We start from the raw sequence: 19,225 nt of genomic DNA, 5'->3' as shown, positions 1-19,225 counted from the left end.
TGAACTTCTCCACTCACTGAGCTATCAACTCATATATTTTTCCACGTTTTTCCTTATCAGGCAGCAGTTGAGAATTTGGGCATCTTTTGGAGTTGAGCCTTGATTTTGGAGTTAGAGCCACACGACAGAGTTTGTTAGTATGACTCACTTCATAGAACATGTAGTCAGTGTTTTGGGACGCATGTTCATGTTTAAATGTGATTTTGCATCACTTGTAGTTAGTTGTGGGGCTCACTATGTATTATGTATCCATATGTATATTTCATTGTATTTCTTGATAAAAGTGGAGATTTCGGCTTATCTTTATTGTGCTATGCTATAGTTTGGGATTTGTGTGAAATTGATCACAGGTTGGTTAGTCCTGTTTACAGGGGAGATAATGCCGAAATTTTATTAGAAAAATAATGTGTAAAAAGCGATATATTGTATTTATAGTAGCCTTGATGGTGGGTCCGACTTTTAGTTGTATCTACCATCGGCGCATGCCACGTCCGGATCTCGTGGTGTTATACGGGGCGGGGTGTGTCATCTATATAGTGTGCGGTTGCAGCTATATATGCTCTTTTATTAATCCCTTCTCATATATCAGAAGTTAAGGATATAACACCCCCATATTGTTGCAAATCCATAATTAATTGTTATTTTGAATTATTGAAATAATTTATTGTATCGGCACGAAGAGTGTTTCGACTTACCCCAACGTATCTCGATTGTAAATATTCTTTCACGAACGAGACAAAGTGTTGGTTGTCTGCAATAGCCGGAGGCAACTCAGTGGCGGCAACAAATTTCACCATTCCAGTTCGAGTCTCGTCCTACGAATACACCCACGTGGATAGGGGTGAAGTTGTAGAACCGACGCCTGGACTGCCAAATTGTAATTGTATTTGACCAGCTGGAAGAAGTCCATGTCTGGCTGCACATGATTTGTAGTGACGGTTGAGATGAGTGGTACCAATTCCTTTTTGTCATGCCAATCTTTGTTGGCAGTATTTACATACTGCTTTAGATTCTGCAAGGCCATCAACGACTTTTCCTGTTGAAATCAACTTAAAGTGATCCCAACATTTTGCTTGTTTTTTGGCATTTCGCTTTCCCCTCGCATCTGGGATATTTAATTGCTGATCTTCATCTTCATGTTCCGTTTCGGGAACATTAATATCATCCAAATCAATTGGAATGTGGCTTCCCTGACCGTAAATGTGAACATCTTCAGGTATCGGTACGTCATTTAGACCGACAAATTCATTTGGAAATTGACTTTGCGGCATACTAGGCGATTCTCCATGATGTGGCAATGGCTCACATCCTGTATCGAACAAACTCTCAACAAATAAACGTTGATCCATTTCTGTGATTGTTTATGATGAAATTTTGACTAGATGAATATAAATATAATGAGATTGGGAGAATTGAGAATTAGATGAATTGAAATTGTAACTAATAAACTGGAAAAATTGAATTGATATTGTATATTTTGTAGCACAAGAGAGTAAAAACTCGATAATTGATATAATAAAAGATAGTTGAGACTTGAGAGAGTTGTAATCTTGGAAGAGATTGATATGAAAAAAAAATTTTGGGGGAAGGGGGTATTTATAGTAAAAAAATGGGGGAAAAAAAGTTCAGTGAACTTTTGACGAGCCACGAGCCCGTGGCTCGTGGCTCGTCCAAACGAGCCGCCCACGAGCGGCTCGTCTACACGACGAGCCGAGCTGGCTCAGCTCGCCTACGGGCGAGGCCCGCTCGTCTCGTGCTTGGGCTCGTGAAATCACGAGCCCGAGCCGCCCACGAGCCCATTTTTCACGAGCCGAGCGGGCGAGCCACGAGCCGGCTCGGCCCAATTGACATCCCTAGGAACATAAGTACTATGATGAGTAAAAATTAAGAACCTTAATTGAAATTAAAATGGGATGTAAATAAAAATTGTGGTATGAATAAAATTACCCATCAAAAAATACTTGATCAAGGAAAAGACCAATTTCCCTTCAATAATAAAAGGACAATGTTACATGTACCGACTTTTTTTACCGAATCTTTTACCTACTACTCACAACAGTGGTGGAGATCACGGGCTATCATTTTTAAATACATGCTAGGCCCGCCATATATTGTGAGAAGGGAGACAACATTGGGTTACCCCCTATGTTCATATGTATTTATCCGTAATAAAATAACAAATTACCATCAATTAAAAGTATTTATCTACCTGGTATTTTGGTAAGTTACTGTACTCTTTTGGCTTAAAAGAAATGTGATCTACCAATAATAAATTTACTTACAACTTATAAGTACTTATTTATCCAAACTTAAATTATAAAAACATAACCTTACCCTTTTCATTTGAAAGAAGTTTACCACACTCAAAAATATGCTCTTATTCTGTTTTCAATGGTGGGAAAGCACAGTTAGTTTTCAACAATTTAAATTAGTTACATGAAGTCATTTCATTCATGAAATATTCACCGATGAAAAGCAATTAAAAATCAGGTTGACGAAATATATATACACACACTGGGTGCAGTCTGCATGGAGACTAAAATGTCACTCTAAGAAGTCTCTCTCTCTATAAGATTCTTCTAATTCTTCAAGTTAATTTGCTTCTCCTCTTCTTTTTCCATTTCTGAGTTCCTCCATGCAGTTTCTTGGGTTTAATCTGGTTTCAATTTGCACGTTTTCTTGATTAGTAGTGATTCACGTGTTCTTGAATTTGATGGGTTTTGTTTTTTATATTTCCTTTAAAGCATGAAGTTGAATGTGTTTTTTTCTTTCCATCTTTTGAGTTTAGAAGGTTATTTGTTTGTTCTTTGATTAAAGGGATTTTGGGATAAAATTCTTGGAAAAAGTTAATTGAAGTTTGTATGTTGGTTACTCAAAGAATGGAATCCGAGGGTAGTAATAGCTCTGGTGAAGACGAAACTCACAATCGGGTCCCCAAATATAACCAGATATTCGGGCAGGGATACTTGTTTGATGTGGTACATTTGGGTGATTTAGGAAAATCCGAGAGTAGCAGCACTATTCTTGATGAACTTGCTGAGAATGTGATTGCTGCTGAGGCTGATAATCAACCAAGGGGGGTTGTTGATAATGAGTCCACTGTAAATCAACCCGCATTGGACACTTCTTTGAATCCGGAATCGAGTCGTGCGGAGGGAGACTTGTATGATGTGGTAAAGAACTACTTGGGTGATTTAGGTAAACCCAAAAATCTTGATGAACTTCCTGAGAATGTGAGAGCTGCTGAGGCTGAGAAGAAAACTTTTGATGAGGATTGGACATTCACTCTTGGGAAGATGATAAGTTCGAGCTCGACTTTACGAGGGGTCGGTCATATGGCATTTCCGCGGCAAAATCAGTGGATGCAATATCAAATTCCAACCATTCCACAACAGCAACAAGACATGCTGCCGGTTTTTATGCCTGGCCATCCGGTTCAACAGCCTGTTCCTGGTGCTGAAAATAGGATGATAGATACAATGATGGCTTCCTTTTTGATGGGAAGTGCATCGGACACACAGAACCAGGAATCTTCCGCAAGGGCGCGAGCAAGGAGGCAGCAGAGGATGACCGTGATTAAGGAAGCAAGATCACGAGCAAGGAAGGAGGTAAGATTTCGTCCGTTTAATTTATGCCTATTATTTTCTTTAATTCTACCATACGATTGGATATTGCTTTGTTGATCGGCAGGCCAACTACCTGCAAGAGCTGGAGAGCAAGCTTTCGCGTCTGAAGTTGGAAACTGAAAAGCTTAAGCGCATGAAGGTAGGACTTATTTATCTCTATGATCAAGATTTCATGTATTTCCATAATTGTTTTAGCATTTTGCACTTTTAATGATGTCCCAAACTGCATACTATCAACTAAAGCAATTCTATTAGTATTGTACATTTTTTCGTTCTACGTTTCTTAATAGCTTCTGCTTTATGTTGCTTTTTGCGGCTTTCTTGGTAGTGCTTACATTTACTCAATCAACTTAGAATACGAAAGCATAAACAAATCATAGAACTAATAAATGAAGCAGAAAATTTATGGCATAATAAGAAACGAAAAGAAGTATCCGCTTCCAAGGGGGAATGGTTATAAATTTAGCTCACTCGGTTACCATCTTTTTATCCTAGTTTCAATTATAGAATCAATCAGTTCAAAAGATTACTTTCTATTCTCCAAATTTCAAAACTAATATCAATCACTTGTTTCAGTATCCTCTGATGATGGTCATAATGGGAAAATTTTCAAAATTATCGAGCTCGATACATGAATCTACTTGTCTACCTTGTATACCAAACATCATAACTTTCCTTTGACAGGTATGCCTTTGAAACCACCTAACGACACCTAATGTTTCCAGCTTGGAGTTTTGTGAATAACCTTTGGTAAACAACAAATATTTCACCAAATATTTGGCTACATAAATTTTCATTTTACATCAGCCTTCTGGGATGCTAGGCACCCTGAAAAGTTAGTTCAGTCCCGTATCTCACAGACTCACACAAACTTAATCCAAAGTCCTAGAGTATGTTGGTTTCACTAAAAATATGGTGTGACTGGTAGAAACTGTAAATAGACCTTCTTCTTTTTTCTTTTTTTGGTGTTAATTATCTAATAATTAATAAATCTTGCAATTTATCCTGGTATGTTTCCATTTGAGTGCAACTAATTGGGAGAAAAGCAAGTAATGCTGATATTATTCAAAACTAAATTTTAATTGAAACGTTATGAAATAGAAATGTTAGGTCCATATGATAAAGTTTTTCCCTCATTTTCCCTCATGTTTTGGCTTACTTCTTGCCTTCCTACTTTCCCCTCATTTTCCTTCATGTTTTGGCTTATTTCTTGCCTTCCATATATATATATATATATATAAAGAACTAAGCATAACATAGTAATGTGATACGTGAAAGGTTCAGAATGAACGCAATGGTCGGGGTTCTAGCCATGTAGCTGGTTGGCAGTGTATCAAAATAGAGTGGTATTAACAGAATAATAATTTCGATACACTCAAAAGATAGAGATTACAAGAATTACATGAAAATTTTTCTAAACATGAAGAGGAACCCTACCATTTCATGGTGTCATTTTTTAAGATCAAATTAAATTTACTGCCTTTTTCCAAAAAAATTCAGTTTCTCTTCTCTTTAGCTTTGAGTCTTTTTATTCGGGGCAACACCAAAAGAAAAAACACAAAGAAAAGGAAAATAAAAAAATAGCATTAACCGGTGTAATCAATTTGTTGGTTAATGATTATATATTGGAAAAATGTTGCTTGTAAAGTAATAATGTTGTGTATAAAAATGTGCTTTTAATTTATTTGCCTAGAATTTTTGCAAACTGCGAATGAGTATAATAAGAAATCAATATGCTTGAAGCACTCTTTATTAAACTTTTATATCAGATATGTAGCCTCAAGTCTTCGAAATAGCATTAACCGGTGTAATCAATTTGTTGGTTAATGATTATATATTGGAAAAATGTTGCTTGTAAAGTAATAATGTTGTGTATCAAAATGTGCTTTTAATTTATTTGCCTAGAATTTTTGCAAACTGCGAATAAGAAATCAATATGCTTGAAGCACTCTTTATTAAACTTTTATATCAGATATGTAGCCTCAAGTCTTCGAGTGTTATAAACAGATGTGGTCTTGTAACCAAATTTCTGCCATTGTCTATAACTTTTACGAAATAATAGAGAGCTGAAATTCATGTGCGTTTTCTCTCATTTTATTATCGTTCCTTCTGTATAAAACCTTTTTTATCTATCAAGCGTATTCTAAACCTTTTTTATCCCCCCTCCCCCTCCTTGTTTGAATTGCATTTGCACTTCATAGGATGCTTTTCTTGTAAACATGGATGGTCATAGTTCCCAGTAATACGTCTTCAAGTGTAACAAACTAAACCAAATGTCACACGCTTGAGTCTTCGAGCGTAATAGACTATACCAAATGTCACACGCTGAAGTAGCGATACTAGCGTTTCAACATTTCTAATGTGCAATTAGTGATCATAAGACTAGGAATGCTTGGGAACATGAGTAAGACCAAAACGGAGTTGTTTTTATTCTTATCTGAATCATTTATCAATTTTTAGGGAAGCCTGTCTTTATATTATCTGGATAAAAGAGTCACCTGTCTCATTGAATACCTGATTTTATGCATTTGTCCATTCTTCCATATTTAAAAACTCAATTCGGAATTTTAGTTATCAACGTAAAAACTTGCAGGAGGCGGAGAAGCTGTTGCCTAGCAAACCAGCAACAGAGCCGACGTATCAACTTCGCAGAACCAGCTCATCCCCTATATGAGAATGATGAAGATTGACAACTTGTATTTCAGTCTACATTTCATTAGTTAGTGCTAGTTTCCTACACTTTTCCGTATAGAATACTCACTCTAAAGTCCATTGGCTGCGTTCTGCAGTAAATATTTTCTCATATGTACATATTATGGTCTCAACGTGGAGTTTTAGGACCAATTTGGTAATGTTAATCCTGGATTGTTATAATCAATGAGACTTATTTTAGCACATAATTTTCTGTAACTTTTTATTTTGTTTGAAATTTGAGACACGTTCTTTCATAACAGGCATGTCCTTTGAGAACACCGTTTTCAAAAATTATTTATTTACACCCATTCTGCAGAATTTTCATTTATCCAGTTGCATTTGTTACGCATTTAATTATTCATGTTTGTGTGTTCAAGTCCTTCATTGCATACTTTTGAGTCCCACTTTGTGAAATAGAGTATAATGTAGGTCTCGATTCATTATTATACTATTGCCAAATTGATTGTTATATTGTGTGTTGAGAAAGCTCTCTTAAAAGATTTTCAAATCGGTGATTTTTGGGCTCAGTCCAACGCACTTTTCTCAATCAACAATCAGTCCAATCGGCTCCAAACCACAACCAATTGATTCACCTCGGTTGCTATTCAATCTTACCCACGTAGGACAAAAAAGATGATGATTTGTGGCTACAAAGTTTAAGAGAAGACATCACAAAAGTATACTATGAAGGAACCACCAATTGCACACGTTATACAAGCATTCTAGACACTTCTAGAGACCTTTTTTCTCACACAAAAGGGGGCAGCCGGGATTCTCTTTTTATTCTCTCAAAATCACACAATACATCATAAAAAAGTGGCTAGGTTATAGTCATATATATACTCTAAAGTTAGGCCTTAAGTTGGACCATTTAAACGGGCCAAGATTCAAACCATCTATAAGGGAATATAATTGGGACGGGTGTAGCTTATGGACTTGGTTATTGAACTTATTTCATTCATCGGTCTATGCCTATGAAATAATATTAGCAAATAATATTAGCTCACGTTAACATCATAGCCCGAGATTTATTGGATATCAAAAACCCAACAAATCTCTACCTTGATACCCAATAAATCTGCAAGTAATCAAAACACACAGTTAGCACTTGCATAATCAAGGTAACCAATAAAATTATATCACAGACCTTACCTCGTGTTTCCAACATGAAACATATACCATACCTGTTTCATGTACTCACTGGGGCCAAGGTCAAAAACACTCAAGTAGAAGCAAATATTTAACAGTAAACAATCAAGAGCAAATATACGTGCGATGACGATATACTATAGGATAACACATACAAATCTTTTCAGAAACATGTTCACATAGAACCATAGATTAACACCAAGTCAATCAAACCACGATTAACCACATATGCAACACATGCATAAATGACCCTAAGAAAAGATATCACCACACTTATCATATCTCATTCCGTGTTACTCACACCTCGAGAACACATATCTTCTCTCATCGTCCACCAAGCTCACTAGACAGATCACTCAACTCATGTCTAACTGACAAGTCACAATAGATCCTAAGTCCACGGGATAATCCTCTATCTCCACATCACTTCTCCCAACCTACGTGGATAATGGGTCTCCACCTAACAGAAGTGATAAAAGTGCCTCTCTCATACTCCACCTGATCAGGGTCTCTTTCCAGATAAAGGATTTTAGACATTTGATCACATCTCCACATCCCCGGTACAAACCACCATGTACCCTTAGGCATCTATACTCCACCTCACCAAAAGACACACAATACACTGCTAATGCATCCTAACTCACTATGCATGCAAACAATTACACCAGGTAATCCTAATGTCTCAAATTCATGCAAATGCACATATCAAATACATTGAGATGTAGCAGATAATCATGCAGCAAAATTTAAACAATCACACACATGCAGAAAAGGATCACACACAAATGCATATGCAGTGATTAGGTTTACACTTAATAAACCTCACTGAGGTCATAACTTGACCCTTCAACCAAATTCGTCTCACATCTCATCTTACCCTTCAGCTTATCTTTTTTCTTGGGACAGTCCCTAATAAAGTGTCCAGACTTACCACAACTGTAACACCTTCTACCACTAGACTTATCTCCTCCCTTACCCTTCTTCTTATTACCCTCATCACTCAAGTCACTACTCGAATCATTACCGTCTTGAGTTTTGCCCAAATTCATTTGCTTAAACTTTATCTTACTCCTCATCATATGTAACTCGCCACTCATACTATCCTCTTTTTCAGTCTTAATCTCCATCTCATTACTCCTAAGTGAGTCCATAACAATCTCGGGTGTTAAGGTATCCCTACCGTACTTAATTGCATTCTTAACTTCTCTATATGAATCAGGCATGGAATTAAGTAGGATAATAGTCTTATACGTTTCAGATACCTTTTCATCACAATTAACGATGTCTTGAACTAACTTGTTAAAGACATCCAGATTGTCATCAAGATCTTTTGAAGGATCCATTTTGAAACTGAAAAATCATTTAAGTAAGTACAATTTATTAGGAGTTGATTTAAGCAAATATAAGTCCTCCAATTTTTTCCAAAGTTGTTTTGTAGGATCCAGTTTTCCTACTTTTCTCAAAACAGTATTAGACAGGTGTAAAATAATTGAAGTGCATGCAACTTTATCATACTCTTCTTTTTGTACTTCTGTTAAATTTGCTGGAAATTTACCATCTATGGCCTTTGAAACATTTTGTTGGACCAAAATACCCTTCATCTTTTCTTACCAAATTGAAAAATCCCTTTTCCCATTGAAAATTCCAACTTCAAAGTGTGAAGACGTTTTTAAGGAGAAAATAAAAAACAGAACAACCAAGTCACAAATAGGTCACACAAAGCAATCTTAAAGTTGCAATATACATCGTTCTAGATTCTCAGGATTTTGTAAGATTCACGATCTTAAATCAAGAGAATGTTCAAACGGGTCAAGTCCAGGTGTTCTAATTGGATAATTAATGCAAACACGAAGGTATATAAACAAAAATTTCAAATTTTCACGCAACAAGTCTCACACAGCGACTATATGACAGATAAGCACAAAATCAACTACCAACTTGCAATCAAAATTCAACTCTTCAAAAATAGGGCAAATAATTCCTAAATTTTTTAGCACAAGCAATGGTTGCCAAGCAATGACCACCCACAATCCTAACGATCACCCCACACGATGATCTGCTAATGCTGAAATTTAAATTGAGTTAAGCCAATATATCAAAGTGGACCTATTTGAGTCCGTAAATTACGAGAATTGCAAATGTATCATTTTAAGACCACCACTATTCGTCCTAAAGTTTCTGGAAACTGCAACAACCAAAAAATCACAATCGAGTCCCGAATGCCCGAAGAACAACTTTGTCTAGATCCTTTTGTAGGCCCTAAAACAAAAAACTTTCAACACAAAAAATGTTAGAAATAATGTTAGGAACAAACTGCCTGAAGGGACCTCCTCGAAATTCCAATTCAAGTACCCTCACGCGCGGATCCTTCCCTCTGCGCATAAGCCTCACGCGCCACCGTCAAATGACACGCGCCGCCCTGCAGGTTTGCCTCTACCTACACATCACGCCAGTGGTCTCCGTTTCCCAAAACTCCTTCTGTATTGTTCAGAAAATGCTAAAAACGAAGACTAATTTTGACAGTTTTTTCGATCTGATTTCTGGTTCATTTTTGCCGATTTTTGGACGATTTTTGTTATATTTCAAGAGCCAAAATCACCACCTTGAAGCTCTGATACCAATTCTTGTGGTAGTTGTCTTGAAAGATCTTCAAATTGGTGATTTTCGGGCTTAGTCCAATGCACCTTTCTCAATCAACAACCAATCCAATCGGCTCCAAACCACAACTAATTGATTCACATCGATTGCTATTCAATCTTACCCACGTAGGACAAGAAAAGATGATGATTTGTGGCCACAAAGGTTGGAAGAAGACACTACAAAAGTATACTATGAAGGAATCACCAATTGCACACGTTATACAAGCGTTCTGGACACTTCTAGAGACCTTTTTCCTCACACAAAAGGGGACAACCGGGATTCTCTTTTTCTTCTCTCAAAGTCACACAATACATCATAAGAAAGTGGCTAGATTTATAACCATATATATACTCTAGAGTTAGGCTTTAAGTTGGACCATTAAAGGGGTAAACGGACCAAGATTCAAGTCATCCATAAGGGAATACAATTGGGTCGGGTGTAGCTGATGAACTTAGTTGTTGTACTTATTTCGTTCATCGGCCTATGCTTATGAAATAATATTAATCCATGTTAACATCATAGTCCGGGATTTATTGAATATAAAAAATGCAACATTGTGAAAACATATTGTTGAAGAGCTGCAAATGAGTGATGCTTACTTTGTCTTAAGAAAAGAGATCGAACTTTTATTTCAATCAAAAAAAGTTTGTGAAAGTGAAGTTATGAAAAAGATTTCTTTTTTACTATATCAAGTCATTTGTCAAATCAAAATAAATAAATAAATAAATAAATAAATTGTTGAGTGTGAAATTTGTTTAAAATGCTCAAGGTTTTAAAGCTCACGATGGATATTCTTAAAAACATTACAGACTTTATCAATTGTGGGCAGACAAGAGCATAAATAACGTTGATTTCTATTGAGAATCATTTTCATAGAAATGCTATGATTGGATTGATGTACTAAAATCACGTGTAGAACTGCTTTCTATTGAGAATCATTTTCATAGAAATACTATGATTGGATTGATGTACTAAAATCACGTGTAGAACTGCTGCCCTTCGTATTGACAATATAGAATTCAATTAGGGGTCGTGCTCCATAGCCACATTTGTTGACACATCAGTTGACACAACACACTCACATGAGGAGGTTGGCATTATTTTATTGGCGCGGGACCCACACCTCAACTGTTAAAGGTGTGTCAACGTTTGTGTCAACAAATGTGGTCATTTAACTTAATTCTTTAATTAAAGTTCACAGTGCCCTTTACAAGAAAATGAAGAGGCCTAAAAGCTTACCTTCAGCCTCAGTCTGTTCTTTTTGGGTTTCGTGTTAAAATTCAAAGTCATTTACCTATTTATTTATCTTTTTATTATAATAAAGACCATTATAAATATGACTATATATAGGGCATGTTTGAGTCATATTATTTCAAAAAAATGTATTCTTAAACAGTATTTAACATCATTTCAATCACACATTTTTTAATAAAATAATATTATACGTAAATCAAAAAATTTTCTTTATTTTTTAATCACACATTTTTCATCAATATACTATTTAAGAATATATTATTACCAAAATAACGTAACTCAAACACCCTCATAATTTCTTCAAGTATTTTGATAGCACAAGAAAATTGCGTTGGAATTGTAATCATTGCTGAATAGAAAAGGATGCTGCATGAAACTCTTCATCCTCCAAATCTTTCTATCTATAATCACAACCTCTTTATTTCTCAAAGGACCTGAATTTTCGTTCAATACCGTTGGCGCCAGGGACGGATTTTGGTGGGAGGGCAGCGCAGGGCTGTAATCCCCCCCCCCCCCCCCCCCCCCCGCCACAATTACCCCCCCCCCCCCCCCCAACCAGGCCCAACAAATTTTTTTTAAAGGTATTTTTTATTTTTTTTTGATAAAAAATCAGTTTTTTATGCGTAAATTTTTTTTTTTTTTTTCCATGTAGTAGCCTATTTGAAATTTTATGGCCGATCTTGGATTGATCTGTCCCTAGTTGGCGCTGCATTGCTAGATGCTCCACAAGCTTTTCCTCTATTCTCCTTCATTTGCACATCTGTTGAAGTTTCATGTCTGTGCCAATATCTGATGTTTTAATGTTTGTCAAGGATGAGGTATGTTGTAGTATTGATTGAAATGGTACGAGTTTAGGCTAGTGCAGAACTCGAATATTGGATTCAGTGTTAGGGATTCCGGAAGACCTGACTTGCTCTTTTTTTTATTATTATTATTATTATTATTTTTTTCCAGGCCTGTTGGGGCAGGAATTATGGAGGATTGTGAAACTTGAACTTTTTGGCAAGCAGTTTCTAGATGCCTAAAGTCCACACCTACAACATGAACTCTTAACAAGAGTTAAAATTTTGAAAGAAATATTCACCAACATTGTATTAATTTTATTTATAGCTTTTATAATAAGTTAGACTGTAAAAAAATAAAAATAAATAAATAAATACAGGCTAAAAAACTATTGTCCATTATAAGTCATTCTTATCCAATACTACATATCAAATAGGTTGATAAGGAACGAGAGGATTGACTGCCTTTCAATTGATGATTTTTTTGGAGGAATAGGCAGTTATCTGTTTTGTTAGTTTCATATTTGAACTTAACAAGAAGAGCCATCCCCAAAAGGGTGCACTCTTTAATACCATTTGTTATCATCACAGTGACTAGAATCACTTTTAAAATCGAACTTGCAAGGAGAAAGTGTCTAATTAGTTAGAAGCCCACAAGTCAATCTGAACCAATATGGAATGTGATTAGGGTCCTTGTAACTTACCGGAAAAAATCAACTTCAACACTGTCATGGTTTTTTGATCATGAATGAATGTAAACTTACTAGTTATGATATTGAAATCACAAGAAATAATGGTTTCTTCTCTTTTCGCAGGATTTCACAAATTAGTCAATGTTCCATGGCCTCTAATAGTTAACAATAGGATTTCACGGGATTTTGAATGTTCAACCAGTTAATCCAATGCCTTCTTGATGTTGGCACCAGTAGGCATCACTGAGCTGCCTGGTTCGTCTGTCAAAAGCTCAACGTGGGTCTGATCAAACTCGAACAGTGTTATGAGCACATCCCAGGCGACTTGAACATCTTTATGACATCTATGTAACTCATTAGGGGAGAATAGATTTTTCTCTCTTTCCCATGGTATTTATTTCTTTTGCAGGGGGTTTTTTTGTTCTCATTTAGCAAATGCTGGACCCCAGTAGTTGCTCATGCAGACTAAATTCTCACTCCTATAAGTCAAGTCTCTTTTTCTGGGATTCAACAATGGTTGTTGCATGCAGACAAAAATCGCACTCTTATAAGTCTCTCTTTTTCTTGGATTCTTCTTATTCTTCTTGTAAGTCTGTTTCTCCACCATTACTCTATTGTTCATGCATTTTCTTGGGGTTTTTTTTTTTTTTTGCATGTTTTTCTTGATTAATTGTGTTTGATATGTTCTTCAATTCGATGGGCTTGTCCTTTCTTATTTTCTTTACAGATTGAATGTATGTTTCAAATTTAATTTATTTACTTTTGGTTTTCAAAGTTTTCTTCAATTTGATGTGCTTTTCTTTTCTTATTTTCTTTACAATTGTTTCGTGTAATCGTTTGTGTTTTGTAGTTAATTTGCTATGTTTGATTAAAGGGCGTTTCAGGATTCATTTTTATGCAGATGGTAATTTGAAGTTTGTCGAAATAGAGAAGGGCTGTTGGATGTAAACCAAAAGAATGGGATTACAGGGGGGTGATATCAATAGTTTTGAACTATTTGGTGGTGCCCACCCAAATTCTAATCTGATGGCCGGTTGGGGATCCTTGTCTGGTTTAGATCTTGGTGAAGTTAAGAACCAACTGTGGGACTTAGGGGAGCCTCCAAGTAGCTTGAATGTTGATGAATTACTCATGAATGTCTGGACTTTTGGGGTTAACAATCAAGCAATGCAGGTTGTTGATTATGAGCCAGCCTTTGATCGGCCTGAACCGGACAGTTCTTTGAATCCACAATTCAGCCTTGGGCTAACCCGTGATCTGAACAACAGTGTTGATGAGCTTTGGCAGGAAATCCAACAGGGCCAGAGTAGTCTAGATAGGAAGGACAGTCTAGGGGATATGACATTGGAGGACTTCTTGATTAAGGCTGGGGTGGTCACCGAGTCATCTGCCCTGAAAATAAATCCAGGCTCCATACATCATATTGTTGATCCTGCACAACAGGAACAAAGCTTGCAGCCTGTTTTTATGCCCGGCCATCTGAATCGCCAGCCTATTCCTACAGGCGGAAGTCCGGTGATGAATGCAGTTTATTCTGAAATGGAACTAGTCATGTCTCCATTGAATTTGATGGCCACTATGTTGGGGACACAAAGTCGTAGACGACGGAGGGTTCCCCTCGGTGTGATTGAAAAGATTGGTGAAAGAAGGCTAAAAAGGATGATCAAGAACCGGGAATCAGCAGCGAGGTCACGAGCTAGAAAGAAAGTAAGCTTTCATATTTTTAATTTATGCGTAAATGCTCCCTTTTTTGTGTCGCCTACTGGATATTGATTTCTTGATTGACAGGCTTACCAGCATGAGCTCGAGAATGAGGTTTCACGTCTGGAGGAGGAAAATCGAAGGCTGAGGCAAAGGGAGGTAGGTTTTATCATTTCTACGCTCAACATTTTCATAGATCTTCACTAATATTTTGGCATTTCAGTCACATTTTTCATTTTTTAATGAAGTCCAAACTGCATACTAGCAAGAAAACAATTCTGTCTCGGTATCAAAAATCAATAGTATGCACTATCACTTTTTGATGCCTTTATAACTTATGCTTTATGTTTCTCATTTTGTGGCCTATAATTGGTATTGCTCACACAAATTCGATAATTTTTTTACATTGCTAACAGACTAAGGATATTCACGTCGTGCATATTCCTCTGGAAAAACCTTGTTGTGCAAAAGGTTCTTGCATAGAAGTCAAGTGCATTCATATAATTCAATCTCTTCAGCACACAAATGACAAAATTTATTATCTACCAGACACCTTTTCAAGTTTCTTAGATCAATACATTTGAAAGGTACAGATTTAAGTGTACACTTTCTTTCTGTGAAGTATTGAGTAATATTCATCAACCCCAAAGGCAATTTCTGAACAATTAATCCATCTTAAAAGTTTCCTTCTTGGTTACCATCTTTTAATACTTCTTTAATTGCAAAACTGATCTGTTTTAGAGAAGATTCCTTTTTATTCGCCAATAGCCAAACTGGCCTCACCCACTTGTTTCAGTGGCATTGATGGTCATATCAGGAACATGTTCAAAATCATTGAACATGACAAATTACTCTAACCGTCTACCTAGTGTACCAATCATTTTAGAGTTTCCGGACTGATTCGTCATCAAGGCTACCTAACGTTTCCAGCTTGAACTTTTAATTAAAAAACTTTGTAAACGACAAATACTAAGGGGGTATTTGATAATTTTTATGTAAAACTGCATTTTAGAATAGTAAATTGATGTGAAATGTGTGGTTGAAAAATAAGGAAAAGTTTTTTATTTACATGTAATATTATTTTAATAAAGAATGTGTGGTCGAAAAGAAGAGAGAAAAATGCATTTTGAAAAAAAATGGCTACCAAAATTCGCCAAATACTAGGTACCTATGTCTTAGACCAGCCTTATGGTACTCCAGGTACCCCCAAAAAGTTTAATTTTCCTATATCTCACCCAAATTCACTCTAGCTCAAATTCACTCAAGCTCCTCTTACCAAATGATCCTTTCACTAGACCTATATTATACAACACTCAATTTACAATATGGTTTGACTGGCACGACCTATAAGATAACTTTGTTTCGTAATAATTACCAAATTATTAATAAAACTTGCAATTTAAGTTTCCATTTGTGTGAAATTTATTGGGAGAGAAGTATTCAGAAAACAAGAGATGCTGAAATTATTCAAAACTAAATTCTAGAAAAACATTTTGCATGCACAATAAAAAACTTGAGAACTAGAAATGTAATTTATGTGTATATCATAAATCTCGTCCCTTTTTTGTCTGTTCATGTTTTTGCTTTCTTCTTGCCTTCCACTAGAGTTGATAATGGAGAAGATTATTTCCAGAGCATCCCATTTCCCTCAATGCTAAGTTCCACGATCTAAACAGGCTGAGGTTTAGAGTACACTTTTCGTGGTTCAACCTTTATGTATATGGATCAATTGCAGGATTTAGAAAAGTGTACCAGCAAAACATTCTATATTTTGATACTCTCTTGTCATTCTACTCAACATGAGTTATCTCAGTTTCTTTCCCCTTTCACTGGATTTTGGTTCATTTTAGTTAACATTTTTCAATTGTAATCATTAATCGTGATACACTAAGTGCATGTTTTGAACAAAACTAGACAGCATTATGAACAACATTCTAGCTTCTTTTTCCTTAATACTATCCATTACTATACAATCCTTCATGCCCAAGATGCCATAAGAGAACTGAGCATGAATTTTAGGGAGATAACTGATGCAAATGAACCTAGTCTGCTTTTATTCTATATTTGAGACTCTGAAGTGACATTGTAACTGATACAAAGTTTTCCCAAAGAGCTGGGATTCTGGGTTTTTTGGCCATGTATTTCAAATTGAGGTGGAATTGTAATTAAGAGCTACAAGGATCTTCCAAGGAACCTTCTAATAATGAGAAACTTATCAGGTTCTTTTTCAAATTGATTCTCCCCTGGAACAAAGCAGACCCAAATTTGATTCATCAAGACGTGTAGTTTTGAAATCCCTAGAAATGAAAACTACCAAACATCGCCCAAGAATACCTTAGCTAGAAGCAAAATGATTGAGATTTTTGGTATTTGGAATTCGGATCAATGGTGCAAATATGGAGTGGTATTTAACTGCATAACATTTTTATTTTACTGAAAAGACAGATATAAGAACTACAAGAAAAAAAAATTCACAACATGACATCTGATGGTCTTCCATATCAAAGAGGCACCATTATACTACAAGGTTGCATTTCATTTTAGATTGGAACAAAATTTACTGCCTTTTCTCAAGAAACATAGATACTCCTCTTTAGTTGTCAGCATTATGAGCAGCACTCAGTCCTTTCATTTCTTAATTAGCTTTTAAGTATTCTCCTAGCAAAACTAAGTGGTGGCTAGTGCACCTCAACACATTCACTAAAAAAAAAGGAGGAAAATGAAATAGTGTCGACTGGTGAATCAATTTTGTAGGTTAATGAGTTGATATCAGATAAAAGGTTGCGTAGAAAAGTAATAATGTTGTGTGACAAAATTTGAACTCAAATTATTTTGTCTAGGATAGATGGAAACGTGAATTTAGTGATAGTGATGATAAGAGATTATTAATCTTGTAGCATTCCTACGAAACTTCTCGATTAGATCTGCAGCTGCCTCAGTTTTCAAGTGTAATCAACAGACATGGTCTTGGAATCTGAATTTCCGTCACTGTCTCTATGATGGAAACATAAAAATGTATTTTAGGAAAATAGAATATTATTTTAGTTTTTCAGATTTTATTTGATTTTAGATAAGCTTGGATTATATATGCTTTGTATCTCGATAAGTGTGTGATGTGTTAAAAGCTTTTTGATAAGTAAAACATCGTGTTAGCAGCTTCCACTAATATAATTATTTACAACTATTCCTAGAATTTTAACATTTCAACTACAATTTTGAGAGGAAAGATTTGTTGCTCTACATTGTTGAGTTGTTTTTATCTGATATTCAACCACTTGAGGCTTACAAATACGTTCAACACAACATTACTTCATCCACTCTCGTGTATTTTTTAAGTACTCCATTTGCATTTTCATAAATCATTGTAAGAAGTTGCAGGAGGTGGAGCTGAAATTGCCTAAAGAACCACTGACGGAGCCGAGGTATCAACTGTGCAGAACCAGATCAGCCCCTGTATGAGGATTAGGATTTCATCTTCCTGTTGCCTATCTATCTACGAATTCCCTTGGCTTTCTTTCCCTGTGAAATTGTTTCCTATATGCACATTTTAAAGTTTTGAACTTGGAGTTCTTTTGACTGGTTTGGTTACATGTCTTGGATTTTCATTATATATGAGACTTATTTATGAGCATAATTTTCTATAATTATTTATGTTCGGGCTAAATATTATGTCGAGAAACAAGATAAAAGAAAATAATGCTCTATGTTAGATTTCCTTAAAAAAATATAGACTCCGTGCCTTTAAATAAGCAAATATAGAAACTAAAGAACCTAAAAATTAGGCTGCAGTTACAACAACTATAAGTTACAGCTTTCCAGAATTCCCAGGAGATTGAGTCAAGTGAAACAAACTTAAGATAACGTGGAAACTACCCTATTTTATAGGTAATACAGTTAACTTCCTATATATTATCATCTAAAAAGTCTTCCTAACTAAAACCAAAATTTTGTAGGATTGCTTAAGCCAACAATTAAATTTTATTTCAATAAATTTGAAGTCAGCTGCATTGATTCTTTCAGCGAGGCATGAAATGACCCGGGCTAATTTATGAGGCAAATTCTTGTACACTCTCAAATTTTGCACCATACAAGAAGAAAACAGCAGTGATTTTCCACTGAGAATATCAATTTCATATAGATGTTTAGAAAATGTTTTCCTTCTTTTGAGGAAAACAAAAACACCTCCACCCAAATAAAATATTTTCCTTAAAAACAAAGAAAATTAAACATATTTTCTAAAGTTGAAAAATATTTTCCATGAAAAAAAATTGCAATCGAACACCCCAAACAAGACATCAGTAAAGTAGTATAGTAAATACACTTTACCCAGAACAAAACTTATGACATCAGATGCAAAAACATTCTTTGACTTGGCTAACCTGCATTTAATGTAATTTAAGAAAATGTTCCTACAAATTTTTTACATGAAATTGCAATGTTCGGAACAATCTAATGTCTCAAGCAACAAGCACGAAGCCTGATCAAAGATGATGTACTGAAGCCAGTGTATGACTGTTTCGCGCGGGTTAACTCGCTAACAATTAAAGGGGATCAGACGATTGTGTAAGGGACGAAACCTCTTGAGACAAAGTCCCAAAAAGGGGTGTTCTTTTATTGGCGATGAACTTTACAATTGGAAACGAAAAAAAAAACAACGTGCCTCCAAGGGACGCAAGCACACGAGTTA

The 19,225-nt window shown here is 35.7% G+C and overlaps 2 protein-coding genes across 4 annotated transcripts; both read left to right on the top strand.

Moving 5' to 3' along the window:
• The first annotated feature begins 2,459 nt into the window (after window positions 1-2,459).
• Window positions 2,460-6,523, top strand: LOC111386291 (ABSCISIC ACID-INSENSITIVE 5-like protein 3). Its single transcript, XM_023010752.1, has 3 exons — window positions 2,460-3,608; window positions 3,691-3,765; window positions 6,220-6,523. Exons 1-3 carry the CDS (start codon window positions 2,862-2,864, stop codon window positions 6,298-6,300), a joined length of 903 nt encoding a protein of 300 aa, XP_022866520.1. The 5' UTR covers window positions 2,460-2,861; the 3' UTR covers window positions 6,301-6,523.
• A 5,504-nt stretch (window positions 6,524-12,027) lies between these two features.
• LOC111386298 (ABSCISIC ACID-INSENSITIVE 5-like protein 2) lies at window positions 12,028-18,154 on the top strand. Of its 3 annotated transcripts, none has more exons than XM_023010760.1 (6): window positions 12,028-12,181; window positions 12,961-13,423; window positions 13,739-14,544; window positions 14,626-14,697; window positions 14,955-15,125; window positions 17,917-17,998. In XM_023010760.1, the coding sequence occupies exons 3-5, from the start codon at window positions 13,795-13,797 to the stop codon at window positions 15,120-15,122; spliced, it is 990 nt and encodes a 329-aa protein (XP_022866528.1). In that variant the 5' UTR covers window positions 12,028-12,181; window positions 12,961-13,423; window positions 13,739-13,794; the 3' UTR covers window positions 15,123-15,125; window positions 17,917-17,998. The 3 variants fall into 3 exon arrangements, with proteins under 3 accessions (XP_022866528.1, XP_022866529.1, XP_022866530.1); XM_023010761.1 differs by having other exon boundaries at window positions 13,722-14,544; XM_023010762.1 differs by lacking the exon at window positions 14,955-15,125 and having other exon boundaries at window positions 17,917-18,154.
• Window positions 18,155-19,225: the final 1,071 nt, after the last annotated feature.

The sequence above is a fragment of the Olea europaea genome, unplaced genomic scaffold (genome assembly GCF_002742605.1).
Source record: "Olea europaea var. sylvestris unplaced genomic scaffold, O_europaea_v1 scaffold349, whole genome shotgun sequence".
In the NCBI taxonomy this organism is placed as follows: domain Eukaryota; kingdom Viridiplantae; phylum Streptophyta; class Magnoliopsida; order Lamiales; family Oleaceae; genus Olea; species Olea europaea.
This window is presented reverse-complemented; position numbering and strand designations above follow the sequence as displayed.

Coding starts and splice junctions, on each gene's coding strand:
- LOC111386291 (XM_023010752.1), top strand. CDS start 2,862: ATGTTGGTTACTCAAAGAATGGAATCCGAGGGTAGTAATAGCTCTGGT. Junction 3,609..3,690: donor GATCACGAGCAAGGAAGGAG/GTAAGATTTCGT, acceptor GTTGATCGGCAG/GCCAACTACCTGCAAGAGCT. Junction 3,766..6,219: donor AAAAGCTTAAGCGCATGAAG/GTAGGACTTATT, acceptor AAAAACTTGCAG/GAGGCGGAGAAGCTGTTGCC.
- LOC111386298 (XM_023010760.1), top strand. CDS start 13,795: ATGGGATTACAGGGGGGTGATATCAATAGTTTTGAACTATTTGGTGGT. Junction 14,545..14,625: donor GGTCACGAGCTAGAAAGAAA/GTAAGCTTTCAT, acceptor CTTGATTGACAG/GCTTACCAGCATGAGCTCGA. Junction 14,698..14,954: donor GAAGGCTGAGGCAAAGGGAG/GTAGGTTTTATC, acceptor CATTGCTAACAG/ACTAAGGATATTCACGTCGT.